This window comes from Balaenoptera physalus (genome assembly GCF_965194825.1).
Source record: "Balaenoptera physalus genome assembly, chromosome: 16".
Taxonomy (NCBI): domain Eukaryota; kingdom Metazoa; phylum Chordata; class Mammalia; order Artiodactyla; family Balaenopteridae; genus Balaenoptera; species Balaenoptera physalus.
The window spans coordinates 10,972,300-10,991,121 of NC_138898.1; the positions used below are offsets into that span (position 1 = coordinate 10,972,300).

Consider the following 18,822-nt stretch of genomic DNA (forward strand, 5'->3'; position numbering starts at 1 on the left):
TTCCTCTCAGGTGGAGAAGGATGAGGAAACAGCAATCCTGTGGGATGATGATGGCAACCACATCTATTTAATAGGAGCCAACTGCGTGCCAGGCAGGGTCTTCGCACTTTACGTATAATGGCTCAGTGCTTCTCAACTTTAACGTCCATATGAATCACTTTGGGATCCTGTGAATCTGGTTCAGAAGGTCGGGGGTGAGGCCTGGGACTCTGTACTAACAAGCATCCCAGGTGATGCCCCACCTGCTGGCCCATAGGCTGAGCAACAAGTTATTGTGTCATCTCATCCTCACAACAACCCAATGAGGCTCTATAGTTACTCCCATTTTACAGATGAAGAGATGGAGAGGTCAAGTGACTTGCCCAAGGTCATTCAGTTGGGAAGAAGAGGAGTCAGGATTGGGCGCCGGGGCCTGCGTGCTTACACAGTTTTGCCACAATGAGACAGCAAGGCTGCCCGGGAGAGGGTCTCCACACCAGAGGGTGGTTCGGAGAAAGCTTTGGAGAATGTGGTTCCTTAGTGGGCTCCAACAGGGTAAGGGTTAAGGTCTTAAACAGGTAAAAGCCAGGAGGGTGTGGGAGATGGCCAAGGGGAGAGAGTTCTGCTGGGGGAACCACGGGAGAGAGCCAGGCACATTAGAAGGACGAGGGGGCAAAGCAGGAGAGGGGTAGAGTCCCAGGCTCTGCAGGGCCCCCAAGGCTGCGGGTTTGGCCTTCCCCCAGGGCCAGAGAACAGAGGTTCTCTAGAAGGAGTACGTAATCTTTCTGTTTACTCATCCTTCCCTGCTGACACACTTCCCTGGGGCATAGTCTTCATTCTCGAAGGCGGGGGAGGAAGGGCCCTCCCTCACTGCCCCGCCCACCTGGCCCTTACTACCTGGGCTGAAATTAGCACTTGGCATTGTAGGTTTCCGTTTACATGCCTGTCTCCCACTAGAACATTTCCTCCTTCTTCATCTCTGTCCCCGAAATCCCCAGCCTGGCACGTGGGATGATAACACCGGCCCTGCCAACGTCACAGGATGCTGTGAGGGGTAGAGATGGGGAAATGGTTTGAAAGTGTTACGAATGCTATGCTGTTGGAAGTTGTGTGCCTGTGAGGGCGGCAGAGAAGGTTCTGTGGGCGACAGGGAGTGAGTGTGGCCACGCAGGGACTTGTGAGGGTCCTTTGGAGTCGCCACAGATCTCCCCGCCAGGCCACCTCTTAGCCTAGTTTCCCTCAAAGGCCAGCAACTCAGCACCACCTTGACAATTTGGCTACACTCATTTGCCACCTGGGCTCTTATGTACTAAATATTTTTCTTTACATTGATTTACTTTCTCTCCCAACTGTTTGTTTCAACAAATTTCAAACCTGCAGCAAAGTTGGAAGAATACCTTCAAGAACCCCCAGGATAGGACTTCCCTGGTGGCGCAGTGGTTAAGAATCTGCCTGCCAATGCAGGGGACACGGGTTCAATCCCTGGTCCGGGAAGATCCCACATGCCTCTGAGCAACTAAGCCCGTGCGCCACAACTACTGAGCCTGTGTGCTACAACTACTGAGCCTGTGCGCCGCAAGGTAGAGTAGCCCCCCCATCGCCACAACTAGAGAAAGCCTGTGAGCAGCAACAAAGACCCAATGCAGCCAAAAAACAAATAAAATTTAAAAAAAGAACCCCCGTATCCCTCTCACGCAGACACACCAATTGTCAACATTTTGCCACATTTGCTGTCTCTCTGTTTCTCTCTGTACATGCAGTTAAAGAAAAGCAACATGCAACCACAAATAACAAGTGTTGGCGAGCATGTGGAGGAAAGGGAACCCTCGTGCACTGTTGGTGGGAAGGTAAATTGGTGCAGCCACTATGGAAAACAGCATGGAGTTTCTTCAAAAACTGAAAATAGAGTTACCATATGATCCAGCAGTCTCACTGCTGGGTATGTATCAGAAGAAAACGAAAACACTAGTTCAAAAAGATATGTGCACACCCATGTTCATAGCAGCATTATTTACAATAGCCAAGATATGGACGCAGCCTAAGTTTCCATCAACAGATGAATGGATAAAGAAGATGTGGTATATATATACACACACACATAAACGTACACATACACACACATACATATAAACACACACAATGGAATGAAAAGAATGAAATTCTGCCATTGGCAACAACATGGATGGACCTAGAGAGTATTATGCTTAGTGAAATAAGTCAGGCAAAGAGAGGCAAATACTCTACGTTATCACTTATATGTGGAATCTAAAAATTGAAACAAACGAATGTATATAGTAAAATAGAAACAGACTCACAGATACAGAAAACAAACTAGTGGTTACCAGTGGGGAGAGGGAAGGGGGGAAGGGGCAAGATAGGGTAGGGGATTAAGAGATACAAACTACTATGTATAAAATAGATAAGCAACAAGGATACGTTATACAGCATGAGGAAATATAGCCATTGTTTTGTAATAACTTTAAATGGAGTATAATCTATAAAAATATTGAATCACTATGTTGTATACCTGAAACTAATATAATATTGTAAATCAACTCTACCTCGATTAAAAAAAACAAAGAACAGCAACAACAACAAAAAAACCATGGACTTATTTTTTTTCTGGGTCCATTAAACATAGTTAAATAAACTTTCAATTTTATTTACTTATTTTTCTTTCAGTTTTATTGAGATATAACTGACATACAGCACGGTATAAGTTTAAGGTGTACAGCATAATGATGTGACTTACATACGTCATGAAATAATTGCTGCAATAACTCCAGTGAGCATTCATCACCTCATACAGGTACAAAATAAAGGAAAAAGAAAGATGTTCTCCTTGTGATGAGAACTCTTAGGAGTCACCCTCTTAACAACTTTCACATATAATGTACAGCAGTGTTGATTATATTAACTGTGTTGTGCATTACATCCCTAGTACTTATTTATCTTATAACCGGAAGTTTGTACCTTTGACTACCTTCATCCAATTCCCCCCTCCCCCAAACCTCCGCCTCTGGTAACCACAAATCTGATCTCCTTTTCTATGAGTTTGTTTGTTTTTGAACAATTGACCTACAACACTATGTTAGTTCCTGTTACACAACATAGTGATTCGATATTTCTACACATTACAAAATGATCACCACTAAACTTTCAATCTTGGAATAGTTTGAAACTTACAGAAAAGTGGCAAAGACGGTACAGGGAACTCTACATACCCTGCACCCAATTTCTAATTTTCCCTCTTGTTGTCATCTTACATTGCTATGGTACATTTGTCACAACTAATGACCCAATATTGATGCCTCATCATTAACTAAACTCTGTGCCTTATTAAGGTTTTGTTAGATTTTCCCTTAGCTGATGGATTCCCTTTTAAACTTAAAAAAATTACAAATAGGAAAGTGGAAGACAGTGGAAAACCGTGATCACTTGCCAAACAGGATTCTAGCTGGACGCTGTGGGCTGCTGGCTGACCTAAGCCTGAGGCCTGCTTTCTCTTTGTCAGAAAGAGAGTTTAGTAGATGGTAGAGGTGTTAAAGACAGATCAGCACAAAGCTGAGACTCTGTCCCAGGCCAAACGGGATGGGAAGAGAATTGCCACAGGAGTAAAATGACGTTCCCACTCTAGGGGCAGTGCTGTTCAGTGCCCAGTCTGTGTGTCACCCAAAGTCATCTTGGGCACCGACCCTACGTGAGCCCCGCTTTGGGAACTGCATGCTCTGCCATATCCTCAGACGGCTGGAAACACCAAGTCTGAGACTGCCCGCCTCCAAAGCTGGGGCTCCTTTCTGCCCTGGAGGACGAGCTGGAGGGGCTGGTGCCCCCACTGGCTTGGGGCTGTGAGAAGCATCACTTGTCTTCTCTATAGTAACTCCCCAGCCGAATTCCCAAAGCCCGCAGGCACTGGACAAGTGAGGGACAGAGAGCATTCTGGCGAATTCCATCACATCACAGCACATGCGAAGCACCTCGTGTGGAGTACCAGGCTCGTCTGCCTGTTGTGCCTGTGAGATGTGGTCGTGCACTTGGTCGGTGAAGCAGGAGGGAAACGGCTGAACTGAAGCTGTGCTTCTCGGCAGCCCTTTTCTTGGCATGAAGTCTGAACTTGTTCACTCCTTTAAAACGCTTCAAACTGGTTTTCATGTTTTATAAGTTAGAGGAGGTGACATTGCTTCCTGAAACCAAGCCATCACTTTCCAATACTTTGCTTTCAAATATAGATCTGCTGGCCTCCTTTCCCGGGAGACCTAAGCCCACTCCGGAGTAACTTTGACAGCTCCCTGGCTCTTAAGGAATTTCACTCAGTGGAAAGTCACTTTCGGCTCTGGGTCCCAACACCTGACTAGAGGTGATCAAACTGGAGTGTTTGTAGAACTCCTGGGTTCACTCCTCAGGACTGCTGTTCAGTTCTCAGCTGACAGATTATAGAATTCTTTGAGCTAGTCCAAGGAGGCAAACGGGTGGATGAAATTTTCTCCGAGTATGGGGTGCAATGTCACTGGTGAAGGAAGCTGGTTGAGAATCAAGGTAATAGATGAATCCATTTTCACTTTTCAGAATGAAGCTGCTACAGGTAAGAGCACCACCCTTAAACTTCTGCCTCCCCCACTTCCCAGAAGTAACGGCTCAGTGTGGTTTATATCCTTCCAGACTATTTTCCTGGCTTTATGTGTTTCCATAGCATTTCATTTTATGTGTGTATAAGGGCGGAGGGTTACACAATCAGGATGATATTGAATGTATCATTCTGACCCTCTTTTCACTCAACAGTAATATGTCTTAGAGACCCATCTCCATTGTTACATACAGATGCAGCTCACCCTCTAAATCCCTGCCTGGGATAGTACGATTCTTTCATATTCTATTTAACCAGTCATGTTTTTTGATGGATATTTATTTCCAATGTTGCCTGTGATAAACCTTTTTTTTTTTAAGCAAACCTCTATGTGCATGCCACCTTGTGGACGTGCATTAAGTGATGTTCTGGGTGGCAGCTTAAGCTCATTTCTGGTTTTTAAAGGTCTTGCCAAATTACCCTTCAGAGTATGTGTGTTTGTGGTTGGGGAGGGGTGTCAGTTTCTCTTCTTTGGGGATGTTTACTCCTGGTTTCTTGTCTGCAGTGGCTGCAGGGTGGCAGGGAGCCAAGGGGCAGCAGAGAGAAATTTATCCCTAGGTGTTACAGGCTGGGAGGCACCATGGCTGGGGGGTGGGCTCTGCGTGGTGGCGATGAATGGGGCCTTTGTTCCTGGGTCCATCCCTGAGCAGAATCCGAAAGCCGAGAGCCGAGACGTGCCGAGGTGACCAAAGGAGCAGTGCGTCGTGTCTGGTCTCCACCCTTGACTGGGAGACACCGTCAAGTTCATAGGAGTTCTACACATCCATGTAATGGGGGTTGGGCGGCGGGGCAAACCCTGAAATAATTAGGTTGTAAAGAAAGAAAAGAGGCAGTAAAAGAAGCTGACCACTAGCTGTAAAGATGTAAAGGGAAAAGGCCAAGCTAATTTACATCCCAGGAGAAGTGGGAGGTGCAGAGGGGGCTTGGGGGGAACCAGGACCAGAGGAAGGGTTGTAAGGAGGACCGGATCTGGGACAGAGGCAGGGAACAGATGGGAAAGAGGGAAGAAAGGAGGGAAAGGAGAAAGAGTGAGGTGGGGGACCCGAGAAAGTGGCAAGGTAAGAAGAGGGAGAAGAGGGCGGGGGAGGGCGGGGGAGGGAGGGGGAGGCTGGGTCCCGTCTGTTTGTGATTAGCACGAAGCCCGGTGCAGAATGAGTAAACAGAAACTTCCAGGCCTCCCCACACCCCCCTCTGAGGCAAAGCAGAAATCAGATGCTCTGTGATTAATCGTGGCGAGTTCAGGACACGACCACAAACGCCGTGCGGACTTGAAATTAGCTGCCTTCCCCGGTCCCCTTGCCAAGATGCGAGTGGGGGTGGGCCGTGAAGGGGTGGGGCCCCGCCTGCAGGGGGCCAGCATGGAATTCTCCCTGGCAGAGCTCACAGTGACACTGACGGGCAATCGGCCGCGGCCAGAGCGGCAGGCAGCATCCGGGGGGAACGGGGCCGGCGTGGGGGGGCCCCAGGCGGGCTTCCTGGAACCCCGGCTCCGCGGCCGCCTGCACCCTGACACAGGCCGGATAAGAGCCAGGCTGCTTTATCGGAGCCCGGCTGGCGGCCGCGCGCCGTCCCCACGGCACCACGAGGAAGATCGCGGGCAGGGGGTCCTCCGAGGCCATCTTCCAGCGGCCAGTCCGGACAGGCTGGTCTCCGGAGTCCCGCAGCCGATGGGAGCCGACGCTCGCTTCAGCGATAGAGAAAGCCGGGTTGCTTCCAGGAGGACGGCGTGACACGGCCCTGAATGTCGAGACCTGCTCGATGGTGAGTGCGAAGTGACTGCTTTGTATGCAGCTGCCGTGGACCAGACTTTAGAGGGAGTCGGGGTGTGAGGAGGGCGTCCGCACATCCCACCTGGAGCTCCCCAAGCGCTGAGGCTGAGATGAGATGGCAGCATCTTGCTGTGTGGCCTTGGGCAAGTTCTTTCCCCTCTCTGGGCCTCCCTTTGTCCATCCCTACAATGAGGGGTTGAACTAGGTGATCTTTAAGGGGCTCTTACTATGACTACTGTTTTTTCCTTGTTTTTAGCAGCGTCGGGCAGCTTGCAGGATCTTAATTCCCCGACTGGGGAATGAATCCCGGCCCTTTCAGTGAAAGTGCAGAGTCCTAACCACTGGACTCCAGGGAATTCCCTCTGACTGCTATGTTTTGTGGGTCTGCTGCATGCCAGGCACTGTGCCAGGCATTGCTGAAGCTTTAGCTCAGAGAGTCCCCATGAGCCCCTGGCAGGACAGGGATTATTACTCTTATGCTCATTGTACATTGAGCAAATGGAGGCACAGGGAAATGAAGTGACTTGCCCAAGGTCACACAGCTGGTGGGTGGCAGAGATGAGAATCAGATCTCAGAAGCTCTCCACCTCCAGGAGTAGCTGGGACTTCTGTGTTCTCTGAGTCTGTGACTATCCCAGGAAGCAGAGGTGAAGGAGGAGAGGGTGTCAGGGGAGTGTTATGTGCACGAGGAAGCAGAGCAGTGGGACAGACGAAGCAGCAAGCAGGCTGATCAGCCTGCAACTATTTAGAGGGTATGTCAGCCCAGGGAAGGTCAGGGGCTCCTGGCTTGAATGGAGAGGGCCTGATGCCACTTGCTGTACGAGCCTCCCGGGGAATGAGAGAAGAGGGTTAATATTAAGCAGGGGTGGGGAGAGCTGGGGGTGGGGAGAGTGGCACATGCCTCTATGAGGTTTTGTTCCAGTTTTATTTTGCCTTTTCAAAAATCTGTTTCGAATCATTCTGGGCCCCCACTGCTCCTCTGGACGAAACAGAATTGTGAAACACATACAGTGCTTTCCACATGCCTCCCTTGGGGGGAATCACATATTAATATTATCGTAGGCCATTTGCATATACATCCCTGAAGCTGTGGTGACAGCAGCCAAGAGATGAGATGCAGATAAAGTCAGCTAGTGTCTCCCTGGCAGCAACAAGGAGTTGGCATGTTACATCAAGGGCTGGGAAATCCACAGCAGGGCTGTGGCAGGTGGGAAATCCCTTGGGTGCCAGCCATCTGGGTAGAGCTGGAAGTCCCAGCACCCAGATATGGCCTCTTCTTTTCTCTTCCCTTGGAAAATTCCATCCTGCAACAGCTCTGTACTCACTCCTTTTCTTTCTGGGACTGGCCCAGACCCTCTGCCTTGGGCTTGAGTCGAGACCCGACTGGTGGTCCTAGCTCAAGAGTGACCAACTTGTCCTAGGAGACCCCCTCAGTCCCGGGCAAACCGGGACAGTTGGTCACCCTACCCAGTTCTGCCCTTGATTTTTGTAATCTTGAGCAAGTCACTCCCCTTCTCTCATCTATAAGACGAGATTATTTTAGGAAATCTCTAAAATCTCTTTGCAACTCTAAAATGCTGTGACTCTGGCTGGAAGGCACTTATTTTCTAAACGTGGGTGAGACACAAGCTTAAAGAGGAGGAAAATCTCCCCGCGAGTCCCCCAGCGCATCAGGGAAGGGGCCGGAGGAGTCTGGGATTAAGATGGGCTTGAAGAAGTGATTGCTGGCGTGCAGTGCCCCGTGACTGCTGTCAGTGAGAACAGTCCTAGGGCCCCGCAAGCTTCAGAAAAGCCTCATGAAATGCTGAAAGCCCAGCTCAGTCCCGCAGCTTAGGTTTGGCACAGAGTGATTTAACCCAGATGTCTGCCACTTACAGAGCCCTCACCTACGCGTCATTGGAAGCTCAGCATCCCCAGGGTCCCCCAGTTCTTTCTGGGGAGCTCCAAAGGGATGTCTCACGTTGGCTTGCAAACTGGTCCCTCGCCTCTGCCCTCAAGGCCACTGGGAGAAACTTCACTGTTGTCAGCACCCATCTGGTGGGGCCAGACTCCAACTGCTTAGTGCCTGAGCTGCTCTGGGTTCTGGGCAGAGGTGGAGGGAAGGACTTCCTCCCCAGCCTGTGACACTCTCTGCCGTGTGGCCCCTGCACGGGTGGTGTGCTGGAGCCAGCTTGGACCGGCTTGCGAAAGCCGATTGTCAGATTTTCAGGAATTTGGTGAACTCATTGCTAACCAGAGCCATTATTAAAAATTAAGCTACATAAACTTATAATTAAATAAATTTAATTAAAAATAAAGGTCGTGGGGCTTCCCTGGTGGCGCAGTGGTTAAGAATCCTCCTGTCAATGCAGGGGACACGGGTTCGAGCCCTGGTCCGGGAAGATCCCACATGCCACGGAGCAACTAAGCCCATGCGCCACAACTACTGAGCCTGCGTGCCACAACTACTGAAGCCCATGTGCCTAGAGCCCATGCTCCGCAACAAGAGAAGCCACCACAATGAGAAGCCCGCGCACCGCAACAAAGAGCAGCCCCCGCTCGCCACAACTAGAGAAAGCCCGCGCGCAGCAATGACGACCCAACATAGCAAATAAATAAATAAATAAATAAAATTTAAAAAAACAAAAAACAAAAGTCATAAGTACTCAAAACTCATCACTTTCCAGTTTTTAAAACTACATGTTACTGATACTGGTTCTTCTGGGGACATTCACGTCCGGTGTGTCTGTCTGGTGGGAACACCCCCTAACAGTGCACTATTGCAGATCTCTTCCCAATTCCATTTTTTGCGACTTAAGTTGGTAGCCCGAAGTCGGCCATGGTGGGAGTAATTACACTACAGGAATTGGCAAACAGTACAGCTCAGGGCTTGATTTACTGTTTTGTTGATTGTCTAGATCAACAGACAAAGTGATCTAGACAAAGAAAGGGAGGGAGAAAAGGATGATGCAGGTTAAACATAAAAGTGTGTCATGTCTCTAATTGTTACAGTGGGAATAACACCAAAAAGCAGGGAAGTTGCACACTTCGCTGACAAACCAGGAAAGTTCCGACCTGTTCTTTGGTGTATCATTTTTGTCTCAGTCCTTAAGGTAAAGGCAGATATCAGCCAACATTCTGGGAAGAACTACAGTCACTCATCAATTATAACCATAGGGTGACAACAGATACAAGAGTTGGGGGCAAAAATCAACAAAAATGTCCTGTGTGAATCAACTGAGTATATGAAATTTACAAAAGGGGGGGCTATTGTACATTTTATGTTTATCTGTAAGTTGTGTGCTACACATCCTTTCCATCCATACAATCTATAGTAAACCTGAGTATATATGTGTTTATGTGTGCAAGCATGAGTAAGTGACTATATCTGTACACGTGTGCACGTGCATACACGCACATACACTTTCCCCTGGAAAGCTGGTTGTTAAACCTTTACTGACAAACACACCACTGGCCCCATAGCATATATGCTTGTGCCCAGGCTCTTAGAAATCTTGTCATGGACCGTCCTCAGCTCTCACCCAAAGGCATTCAAACTCCAGGCACTGGGCCTTGGACACAATCCCTCAACTTCCTCCTCTGGCCTCAAACAAACCCAACAGCCAAACTCCTCTCTCCTGCCCTAAGCGCTGGAATGGATGCAGAGATTGGGAGGGCCAGAAGGTGTTATTTGCACCGGCTGCATCCAGGGCCCCAGCTCAGGCAGCACAAAGGCCCTGGGTCCCCGCGTTCTCGGTGCCCCCCATTCGCCCCCCCCCCCGCCCCTCCACATTCGAAGGGCATTTCCGGGTCCCATCAGGGGCAGCTCCCTGTAAATTTCATCTCTTTTCAGGTCTCGCTCCTGCCATCCTTGATTTTCATGCACAACACATGATTCTCTAATCAAAATGGCGTCTTGGAACATGGAGGAGGAACAGCTAAGCCAAACCTATTGGAAAGTTCAGACAACTTTCTATTTTTAGAAAGCCTAGGAGCCAGGTGGGCCCTTTCCAGTCTCCCAGGCCGGCAAGCACGAGAGGAAAATATTTCTCATTCCCCTGTTCTGCCTTCTTACAGGCCTAGCCAAGGAGGAGGCCCAGGTGGGGACGCTGGCCGCCTATGAGAAGTGAGGCTGGGATGGCAGGAAGCGAGCCCTGCCCACAGCAATCTTAAAAGGAGCTAAACCCAGGGTTTTTTGATTCTTTTATTTTGCATGTAGGAAGGGCAATCTTGACTTTAAATCTCAGTGGGTCCCACTCCAGGTAACCACTGTCTATTCTTCCAGACCATTCATTCACTCGTATATGTAATTTTAATGTTCAAAAAATGAGGTCATTCTTACATTTTATTCTGCATCTTCCTTTTTTCACTTGACAATACACCCCGGGTGTCTTTCCCTGTTAGCACATGAAGACCTAAACCACTCCTTTCAATGCCTGCATAACAGAAGCCCCAGGAGGTTGTGAGAAGGGAGCCGTTTTGACAACCACATCTCTATTTTCAAAGCAGGTCTCAAACTTTCTTGACTGCAAAACACATGAGTAGAGCCCAGCTGCTTCCATTTTTCAGTAAAAAAGACATTCTATTGGCTCTACCCTCAACCTGTCTCCGGAAGCTGATGGCGTCCCGGCACCTCCACTGCCGCCACCCTCGTCCCCGCGGCCATCATCCCTCTCTGGACTGTTGTGGTTGCCTCCTCACAGACGTCTCTGCTTCTCCTCTTGCCTCTCTGATGGGTTCTACACCTGCAGCCAGCAGGTCTTATTAAAAGGAAGTCAGATCCTGCCCCTCCTGTGCTCAGGACACCCTCCTCCCCGCAGGCCTGGCTCCCTGCTCCTAACCATAGCCACCAGGCCCCGCAGAATCTAGACCTCATCTCCAGATTCTGACCTGCCCTGCCCCTCGCCACACTCACTGTTCTCAAGTGAGCCAGGCTCAGTACTGCCTCAGGACCTTTGCACTTGCCTTCCCCTCTGCCTGGGACATTCATTCCCAGATCTCCATGTGGCTTACTCCTTACCTCTTTCCATCATCTAAAAATAATATATTATTTTTCTTTTGCAAAATATCCTCTACTAGAATGTGAGTTTTCTGAGGGCAGGATTTTTTTTTTTTTTTTTGGCCTGTTTTGTTCAGTGCTGTATCCCATAGTAGGTACTCAGTTAAGACTTATGGCATATTTGCTTTGCTACGTTGCCGAGGGTGACAAAGCAGTCAGACTGAATGAGGGTCCCTGGGAACCTCTAGCTGCATGCCACACTTCATTTATGAATACCGCATTTTAATAGCCCGTGCTAACTCACCAAGCGGCCGCTCCTTTGCAAAACAGTGAGAGTCTATGGAATCGTGCATCCTCACATGTGCCCGTCAGACCAACCCAGGCCCAGGTTCCAGGCTCTTCATGTGGCGCCTGTACTCACCCCCCCTTGTCTGTCTCAGGTGGGCTTGGAGGACCCGGTAACAACCCCCTCTGTCTTACCTGAGTTCGGATAAACCCAGGAGTCAGGCAGGTGATGGGACACGGATTCTGTCTCGGCCAGGTGGCTGTCACCGTGTTGTCCCTTGAGTTGAATCCCCTCTCCCACCACCCAGCGCTGCCGGCAGCCCTCCGCTGAGGAGGGAGCCCAGCATCGCCCTCCAAACTCGCTCCCCAGGGGAGAATGAGTGAGGGGAGGGGAAGGCCCTGCAGGTGGAGGCATGAGGAGGCGGGCTTAAGTGGTGCCTCCAGACCATTGGTTGCACCCACTCGCCAGATGCCAGATAGGCTGATGCCTGGTCGACAGCGGCGGGAACGGCCCGAGGTCTTTTCTCACTTGCCCAGTGGCACCCACTAGATCCCTGGTCCCCAAACCCAGGTCCAGAGAGCTTTCCTCAAGTCTTTAAAAAATGGACCTCAGGTGACTTGAATTAATCACAACCCAGGTGAAAGAGACACTTGAATGGCCCCATTTACCCACCCAACCCACAAACAGCTGTGACAATTATTTATAACCAGGTATGTGCTCCTTCCCACTGTGGTAGCTACTGTTTGAATTTTGTGTTTATCTTTCCCTTGGTTTTTAAAAAATTGTAGTAAGATATCCATAATATAAAATTTACCATTTTAACCATCTTCAAGGATACAATTCTGTGGCATTTAGTACGCTCGCAATGTTTTGCAACTATCACCATCATCCATCTCCAGAATGTTTTCATCATCCTGATTTCTCTTGTTTAAAAAAGTAGTATGATCACTCACATATTTATGCCATAATAATATATTATTTACTTTTACTTATTTTTGAACTTTATAAAAAGATATATGTTGTCTTGTGGTACCTATGTGTTCTTAAAGCATTTTATCACTAAAATTCATCTATGTCTGCATACGGCTTGCTGTTGATTCGTTTTCACTGCTGTATACTATTCTGCGGTATGCCAGAATTTGTCTTCCAAGTCTATGGGCCTTTGGGTTGTTTCCGCTTGTCTGTTTGCTGTTATAAACAGAATTGCTTTGAGCACTCTTGCATTTGTCCTAGTACATTCATGCTGGCGTGTGTCTCAGATGTGTACCCAGGAGTAGGATTGCTGGGTCGTAGGGAATATGAAATAATATACTGAACTATTTTCCAATGTGGCTGTACCGATTCCCGCCCACCCTCAACCATGTGGCATTCGTCAGATGTCTTACTTTTTTGCCACTTGAATGAGTGGAATTTCCCCTGGATCTCGACCACCACCACATGGACAGGCCCAGCTGCCATTGACTCTGTCTCTCCAGGTCAGAATACCCAAGCCTGAGCGGGCTGTGGGTTCCTGATGTGCCACATCTTTGTGGTATGGCTGCTCCTGGAGGGGAACCGAGCCTGACAGCTATGCTATAGGAAGGAAAATGTGGGGTAGGGATTAAAGACCTTGACCTGATAGCATCGACCTCTCCTTCCTCCCCTTCCCCTGCTTTTATTTAGTCTGACTCTCATCACATGTGGGAAACAGTGTGACGGGGGTAAGGGTAAATCCTCACTGTGAGACAGGCACTTTTCCACACACTTTACATGTATTGCTGTAAATTCATTCAACCCTCAGGTCCCGCAAGTGGAGGTGCTCTTATAAGCCCCACTTTACAGGTCTGGAAACTGATGAACAGAGAGGTTAAGTAACTTGCCTGGAATCACACAGAGTTGGGTTTGGATCCAACTTGTCTGGCTTCCTCTGGAGTTTATTCCCCTCTTGGTAGAGCTTAGCAGTTAAGTGTTGCAAACTCTTCAGTCCTACAGACTTGGGTTCAAATCCTGGATCCGCTACCACTGTGCTGTGTGACTCTAGGCAAATTACTTCACCTCTCTGCACCTCTAAAGTGGCAAGAGCTCTCTTTTCCAGAAGCCTCATGAAGTGTTCCTTTCTTGCGCCGTACTATATCTTGTTAGCTTGTATGCCCATTCCTGAAATATCCCTGGAATACGTTCCTTGGCATGAGCAACTGACAAGGCTTATCCTTGGAGCTGAGGGGGAATCAATTCCACCGAAACCGGTGTTGGCGAATCAGGGCCTGAGGTGCCCCAAAGCCAGCTGCTGTTCTTGGGAGAAGGGCGGGGGTGCTGGGTAACAGGAGTGGAGACGTCCACTCCAGTCCAGACTGGTCTGGCCATTGACCTTGGCAACCATCATATTGCCAGAAGGGCCGACCGGGATGAGTGGTGACCGGCCCAGGCCGTCTCTGGCCTCGCTCATGTGAAGCTGACGGCCGTGCTTGGGCCATTGCACACACACGTCTGGAATACCTATTCTGAAGGGTAATTCCCAGGGAGAAAGCATGTTTATACTTTTTTTGGGGGGGGGAAGATTCCATTTCTGTTGCCAATTAGTTCTGCTTGAGAACAGCTTTTCTCAACACCAACATGCTGGCCGTCCAGGCTCGAGTTCTGTTGATTAGCTCAGAGTGGGGGAGAAAAGTGATTTTTCTTTCCTTCCTCTGCCCCCGACCGTGATACCCGGCTGTTAGTGATGAAAGGGGTCCTGTAGCTCATTTAGTTTTCCTTGTCATGACTCCAGGAAAGGCTGTAAAAATCATCAGTGGGCCCCGCTGGCCGTAATTGGCTGGAGGAGAAGTTGGCTACCACAGCGGCTGAGTTATCAGAATCGCTTCAGACGAGGACGCCTCAGTCAAGCCTCTTCTAATTGCACCTGCTCCCCAGGCTGGCACAGGGCAGGGAGCGCTGAAGGGTGTCTGTGTGCCTCTCTTCCTTCCCGGGTTCCAAGAGCGCCAGGGCTCTTGTCAAGACAGAGAAGCTGGGAGACTATGTGGCAGGCTGGTCCCCAGCCAGCCTCTGTTGCCCGCACCAAATCGCAGCTCCGCTGTTCGTAGCCACGAGCCGTGGACGAGGGACTTGAGCTTTTTGTGCCTCACTTTCCTCATTTTAAAGTGATGGTCATGGCCCCCCCTGAGATTGCTGTAAGGACCAAATGAGTGGATACACTTGGAAGAGACCCTGACCACATGTAAAGTCCTTCCTAAACGTCAGTTTTTATTATGGACTCAGGATCTCCTCTGACGCTTGAGTCATATGTGATTGTACCAAAGTATCTTAACCCAGTCCCCTGTTGATAGACGTGACATCGGTTCCAATCTTTTGTGATTGCAAGTCATGCTGCGTTGAATGACCTGTAGCTTTGTGTATCCACCCCTCCCCAGGGTATGTGAACCCCACGATAACCTTGGCTCTGGACTTTCCTCCCCGGGGCCTGCAGAATGAGGAGAGATGTGTGGGCCATGGGCCAGCCCCGGCCTGGCATGCAGACCGGCCTGTGGGGCAGGGCAGGGTCAGGCCCTCCCGAGCCAGGTGGGACAGATTCCTTCCGAGTCCCTCAGAGGAGTGAGGCCATCTGGTCCCCAAGTTTCTGGCAAATGCCTGAGCTGGCCTGGACAGAGGAAATCTGTGCCATGCAGGTTCAGCCCATCTTTTGCGATCCTCTTCCTCCAGGAAGGCCCCTGGGATCTCTGTTCCAATACTCTTGGCTGTCTCTGCATGGATTTAGTACCATGGTGCCTGGCTCCCTTTTGCAGACACAGGAGGAGTCAGGAAGGCTGGATTTTGATGGTGACTTCTTAGCTCTCCACCCATGTAACCCCCAGGGCCTCCATGTCCTCATCTGTATGAACCAGGTAATAACAATAATGGTAACAACTCCTCAGGAAGGTCTTGGGAGGTCTCAGCGATGCAACATAGGTGAAATGTTTGACTCTGTGTCGGGCATGAGAAACACAAGCTCAGGTTAGGAATGTCGCATCTATGGGAGGGTCCAGGCTCACCTCGCCCACTGGGCCGTGGGTACTTGCAGGCCACAGCATCTGGTCTGAAATCAAGGATAAACGGAGTCCAACCTAATTGTGTGGGCTTGGGCAAGTCGTCCTCCCTCTGGACTGAGTCTTCTTTCAGAAATGGGAGTCCTGACGATTCCTATCTAGTAGGTTTGTTTTCGGAATTAAATGAGGCAAAGCACATAATGCTTTGGATCTAGCAAATGCTCAATAAATGCTGGCTACTGCTGATATTGTTAATCTTCGGTGTTAACAGTCGTAAATATCCTCCCAGAAACCAGCACAGTGCCGTGCATGCGGTGGGTACTTAGTGAATCACATGCATTGACTGACAGGGCCAAGTCCGCTGGTTATAAAGTAGAGCCTGAGGGAGGCACTGACGGAAGACCCCATTTCTCATGTTGTTGACCCCCTTAGAGAGAATAGAGGAAAACCACCCAATATGACCTGACCTGCGGTTATGCCATCTGCTGGCACTTAACTCCATGCGATGCTGGATCAGGCGTCAACACCCCCATTTTACAGATAAGAAAACTGGGGCCCAGAGATGGGAGAGTCTCACCCTGCGCCCCACAGCCGGCCCGCGGCACAGCAGGGGCCGATCCACTTCTCCTGACCCTCAGGGCAGTGGTCCTCACCCTGACCCTCAGCCCCGTGCAGGAAATGGACCGCGGGGGCGAGATACAGTGTCCCTCTGTGGCCAGAGCTCTTGCACATTTCTGACATTTTTGCCTCTTGGGACAAAGGGTGAAGAAACTCAGATGAACTGTTCTTGTTTCCCGATGGACAAACACTCCTGACCCAGGGTGAGGGATGTTTGCTGCTGGATCGGATCGGAAGTGTGGTTTTGCCTGGGTTTCTCCCCCTCCTCTGTACCCGACTGCAGGGCGACTGTAGAAAATCCAGGGAGGGCAAATCCAGGGATGACCTTAGGAATTCTTCCGGAGTATCTGAAGGGTCAGGGGGCTCCCTGCACCGTGGATGCTGGCAGCCCCGGGTCCGCGCCCAGGGTGCTGTTGGACCTGCCCCGAACGAGAGAACAAATGAACGAGCAGGTGTTCACTGCCCTCACCTGGCCCTCTTCCGTGTGTCCTCTCCTCTTATAAGGACACCAGTCATTGGATTTAGGGCCACCCTAATCCAGTACGACCTCATCATAACTAATTACATCTGCAAAGACTATTTCCAGATAAGGACACGTTCTAGGTCTCTGGGTAGACATGAATTTTGGGGGGACACCATTCAACTTACAACACCACCTAATACATATTCGCCATTATTAACACTCCCTTCACCACCTATTGAAGCAGTACACACCGCGTGCCGGGTATTTCTCTGAGCTGCTTTTATTCCTTCTCTCATTTGGCCCTCTCCGAAGCTGTGTGAAGTGGTCCTGTGATTATCTCTGAGGCCCAGATAGGTGAACTGACTTGCCCTAGGTCACACAGCTGGCAAATAGCAAAGCTGGGCTTCAGAGCCTTTTCTTTCTGACTCCAAAGCTGGCAAGATTTCGAGACGCTCCAATCCCACGCTGAGAGCTTGGGGTTGCCATACTTTCCTTCCCAGGATCCCAGTATCTGAGATAGGCTCGCTCTGGCCCACACCTCTCTCCAGAAACATCCCCCCCGCAGAGAGGCTGTAAAGGGACAGGGGAGGAATCTTGTCTTTATCGTGGGAACCTGAGGTTGTGCTCTGCCTCGGGTTGCCGGTGCCTGGGTCTCCTGCGGGTAGGAAGCTGGCGTGCCACGTCATCCCTCACATCTGGGGACACTTTAGGAGTCTTGACTGGGGGCTACAAATTGAAAAATGGTCCATTAAGGTGTGATTTATTCATCTTCAAGACAATGCCATTAAATGCTCGCAAAGTGATTCACTCTGGCAGGTCGACGAGCCCCGACTTCTCGGGCCAGGCCCGGCCACGGCCTTGCAGCATTGGTGGGGCTGTTTCTTTGCTGGTGGCATCGGCGAGGGGAGAGTAGGGCCTGGTGGGGCCGGGATGGGGCTCCGACAGAGACGAATGAGCGCGCGGCCAGATGACGCTCCGCAGTTCACTTTTTATGACGCCGCCGTGGAAAGAACTTGCTTTGGCTAATGGGAGACGTGTGCAATTAGGAGTCAGGAAAGAAAACTTGTAATTTCCAACAACTGGGGCTTTGGGGCCAGGAAATAGTTGCTCTGTCAGAGTGGAGAGAGTGAGTGGATTGGAGACCCCTGGGGAAGTCAGGGGTCCCCGAAGGACAAAGCCAGCCCGCAGCACTTTGTGTGGGCGGTTGATGGGCCTGGCGAGTAGGTAGGGGCTGGACAGACACATGGCAGAGAGCACTGCCTCAAAGCCAGACTACCTGGGTCCCAATCCTGATTCCCCTGCGTCCAGCCCCTTAGACAGCCCTATGTGGGCGAATGATGAGTAGACCATGATTTTTCGGAGTTGGGTTTGATTTAACCCACCTCACCCTCTGATTGGAATGGTCAGAATGTAAGATAGGGATTGTAACAGACCTCCCTTGGGGGCTTGCGGGGACGTCCTGAGCTAACGGCATAGAGCAAGTTCTTATTAACGCCAACCGTTGTTGTCAGGACCGCGATCCGGTGGGGGGCTGGCCGCATATGGAGAAGAGCCGAGGCTAGCAGCGCGCCGGCTTCCAGCTGTGGCTCCAGCGCCAGGCTCCTAACTCACCCGCTGCCCATTGGGCAGGAGCCTTCTGCTTCCTTGGGGCAACTGGGAGCCCAGTACCGAAGTGGTCGTCACCCGGCTTGGGCGGCCCATGTGCCCAGCATCCAAGAAGCTGTGGGATCAGCTGGACCCAGGAGGAGGGCTGGGGTTACCCCCAAACCACTACCTGCCACAGCTGAGTCGCCCACAGGCTGCCAGCCTGTCTCCACGCCTGTGGACATCAAATGTCTGACTCACATTCCCGTCTTCGGAGAGACGGCAGGACAGACAACGGCCATGTGGCCCCTGTGGTCCTCTGCTCAGGGGGCTCCAACCCTGGATGAGAGGAAGGGACGGACACGCGTCTCTGTGGGCAGTCAGCCTGGGCTGGGGCCGGGGGGCTGGGCTGGGCCGCACGGCGGATCCAGCTCAGGGGCGGGGATCACGTAGGCCTGGGGTGGGGAGCGCTGGACATCGTAGTCACGGAGGCTCCCGGGCCCTGTGCGCTGCATCTGGCCTC

The 18,822-nt window shown here is 50.6% G+C and overlaps 1 protein-coding gene across 7 annotated transcripts in view; it reads left to right on the forward strand.

The window, feature by feature from the left end:
* Positions 1 to 5,725: 5,725 nt before the first annotated feature.
* RIPOR3 (RIPOR family member 3) overlaps positions 5,726 to 18,822 on the forward strand; it is a 72,504-nt gene continuing 59,407 nt past the window's right edge. For 2 of the 7 annotated variants that reach the window (XM_082430453.1, XM_082430452.1), the window contains exon 1: positions 5,728 to 6,364. In XM_082430453.1, the coding sequence (XP_082286579.1) occupies positions 6,362 to 6,364 (3 nt within the window). In that variant the 5' untranslated portion in view covers positions 5,728 to 6,361. Of the gene's footprint in view, positions 6,365 to 18,822 lie in introns of all 7 variants that reach the window. The other 5 variants (XM_082430457.1, XM_082430455.1, XM_082430454.1 and 2 more) reach the window with 4 other exon arrangements.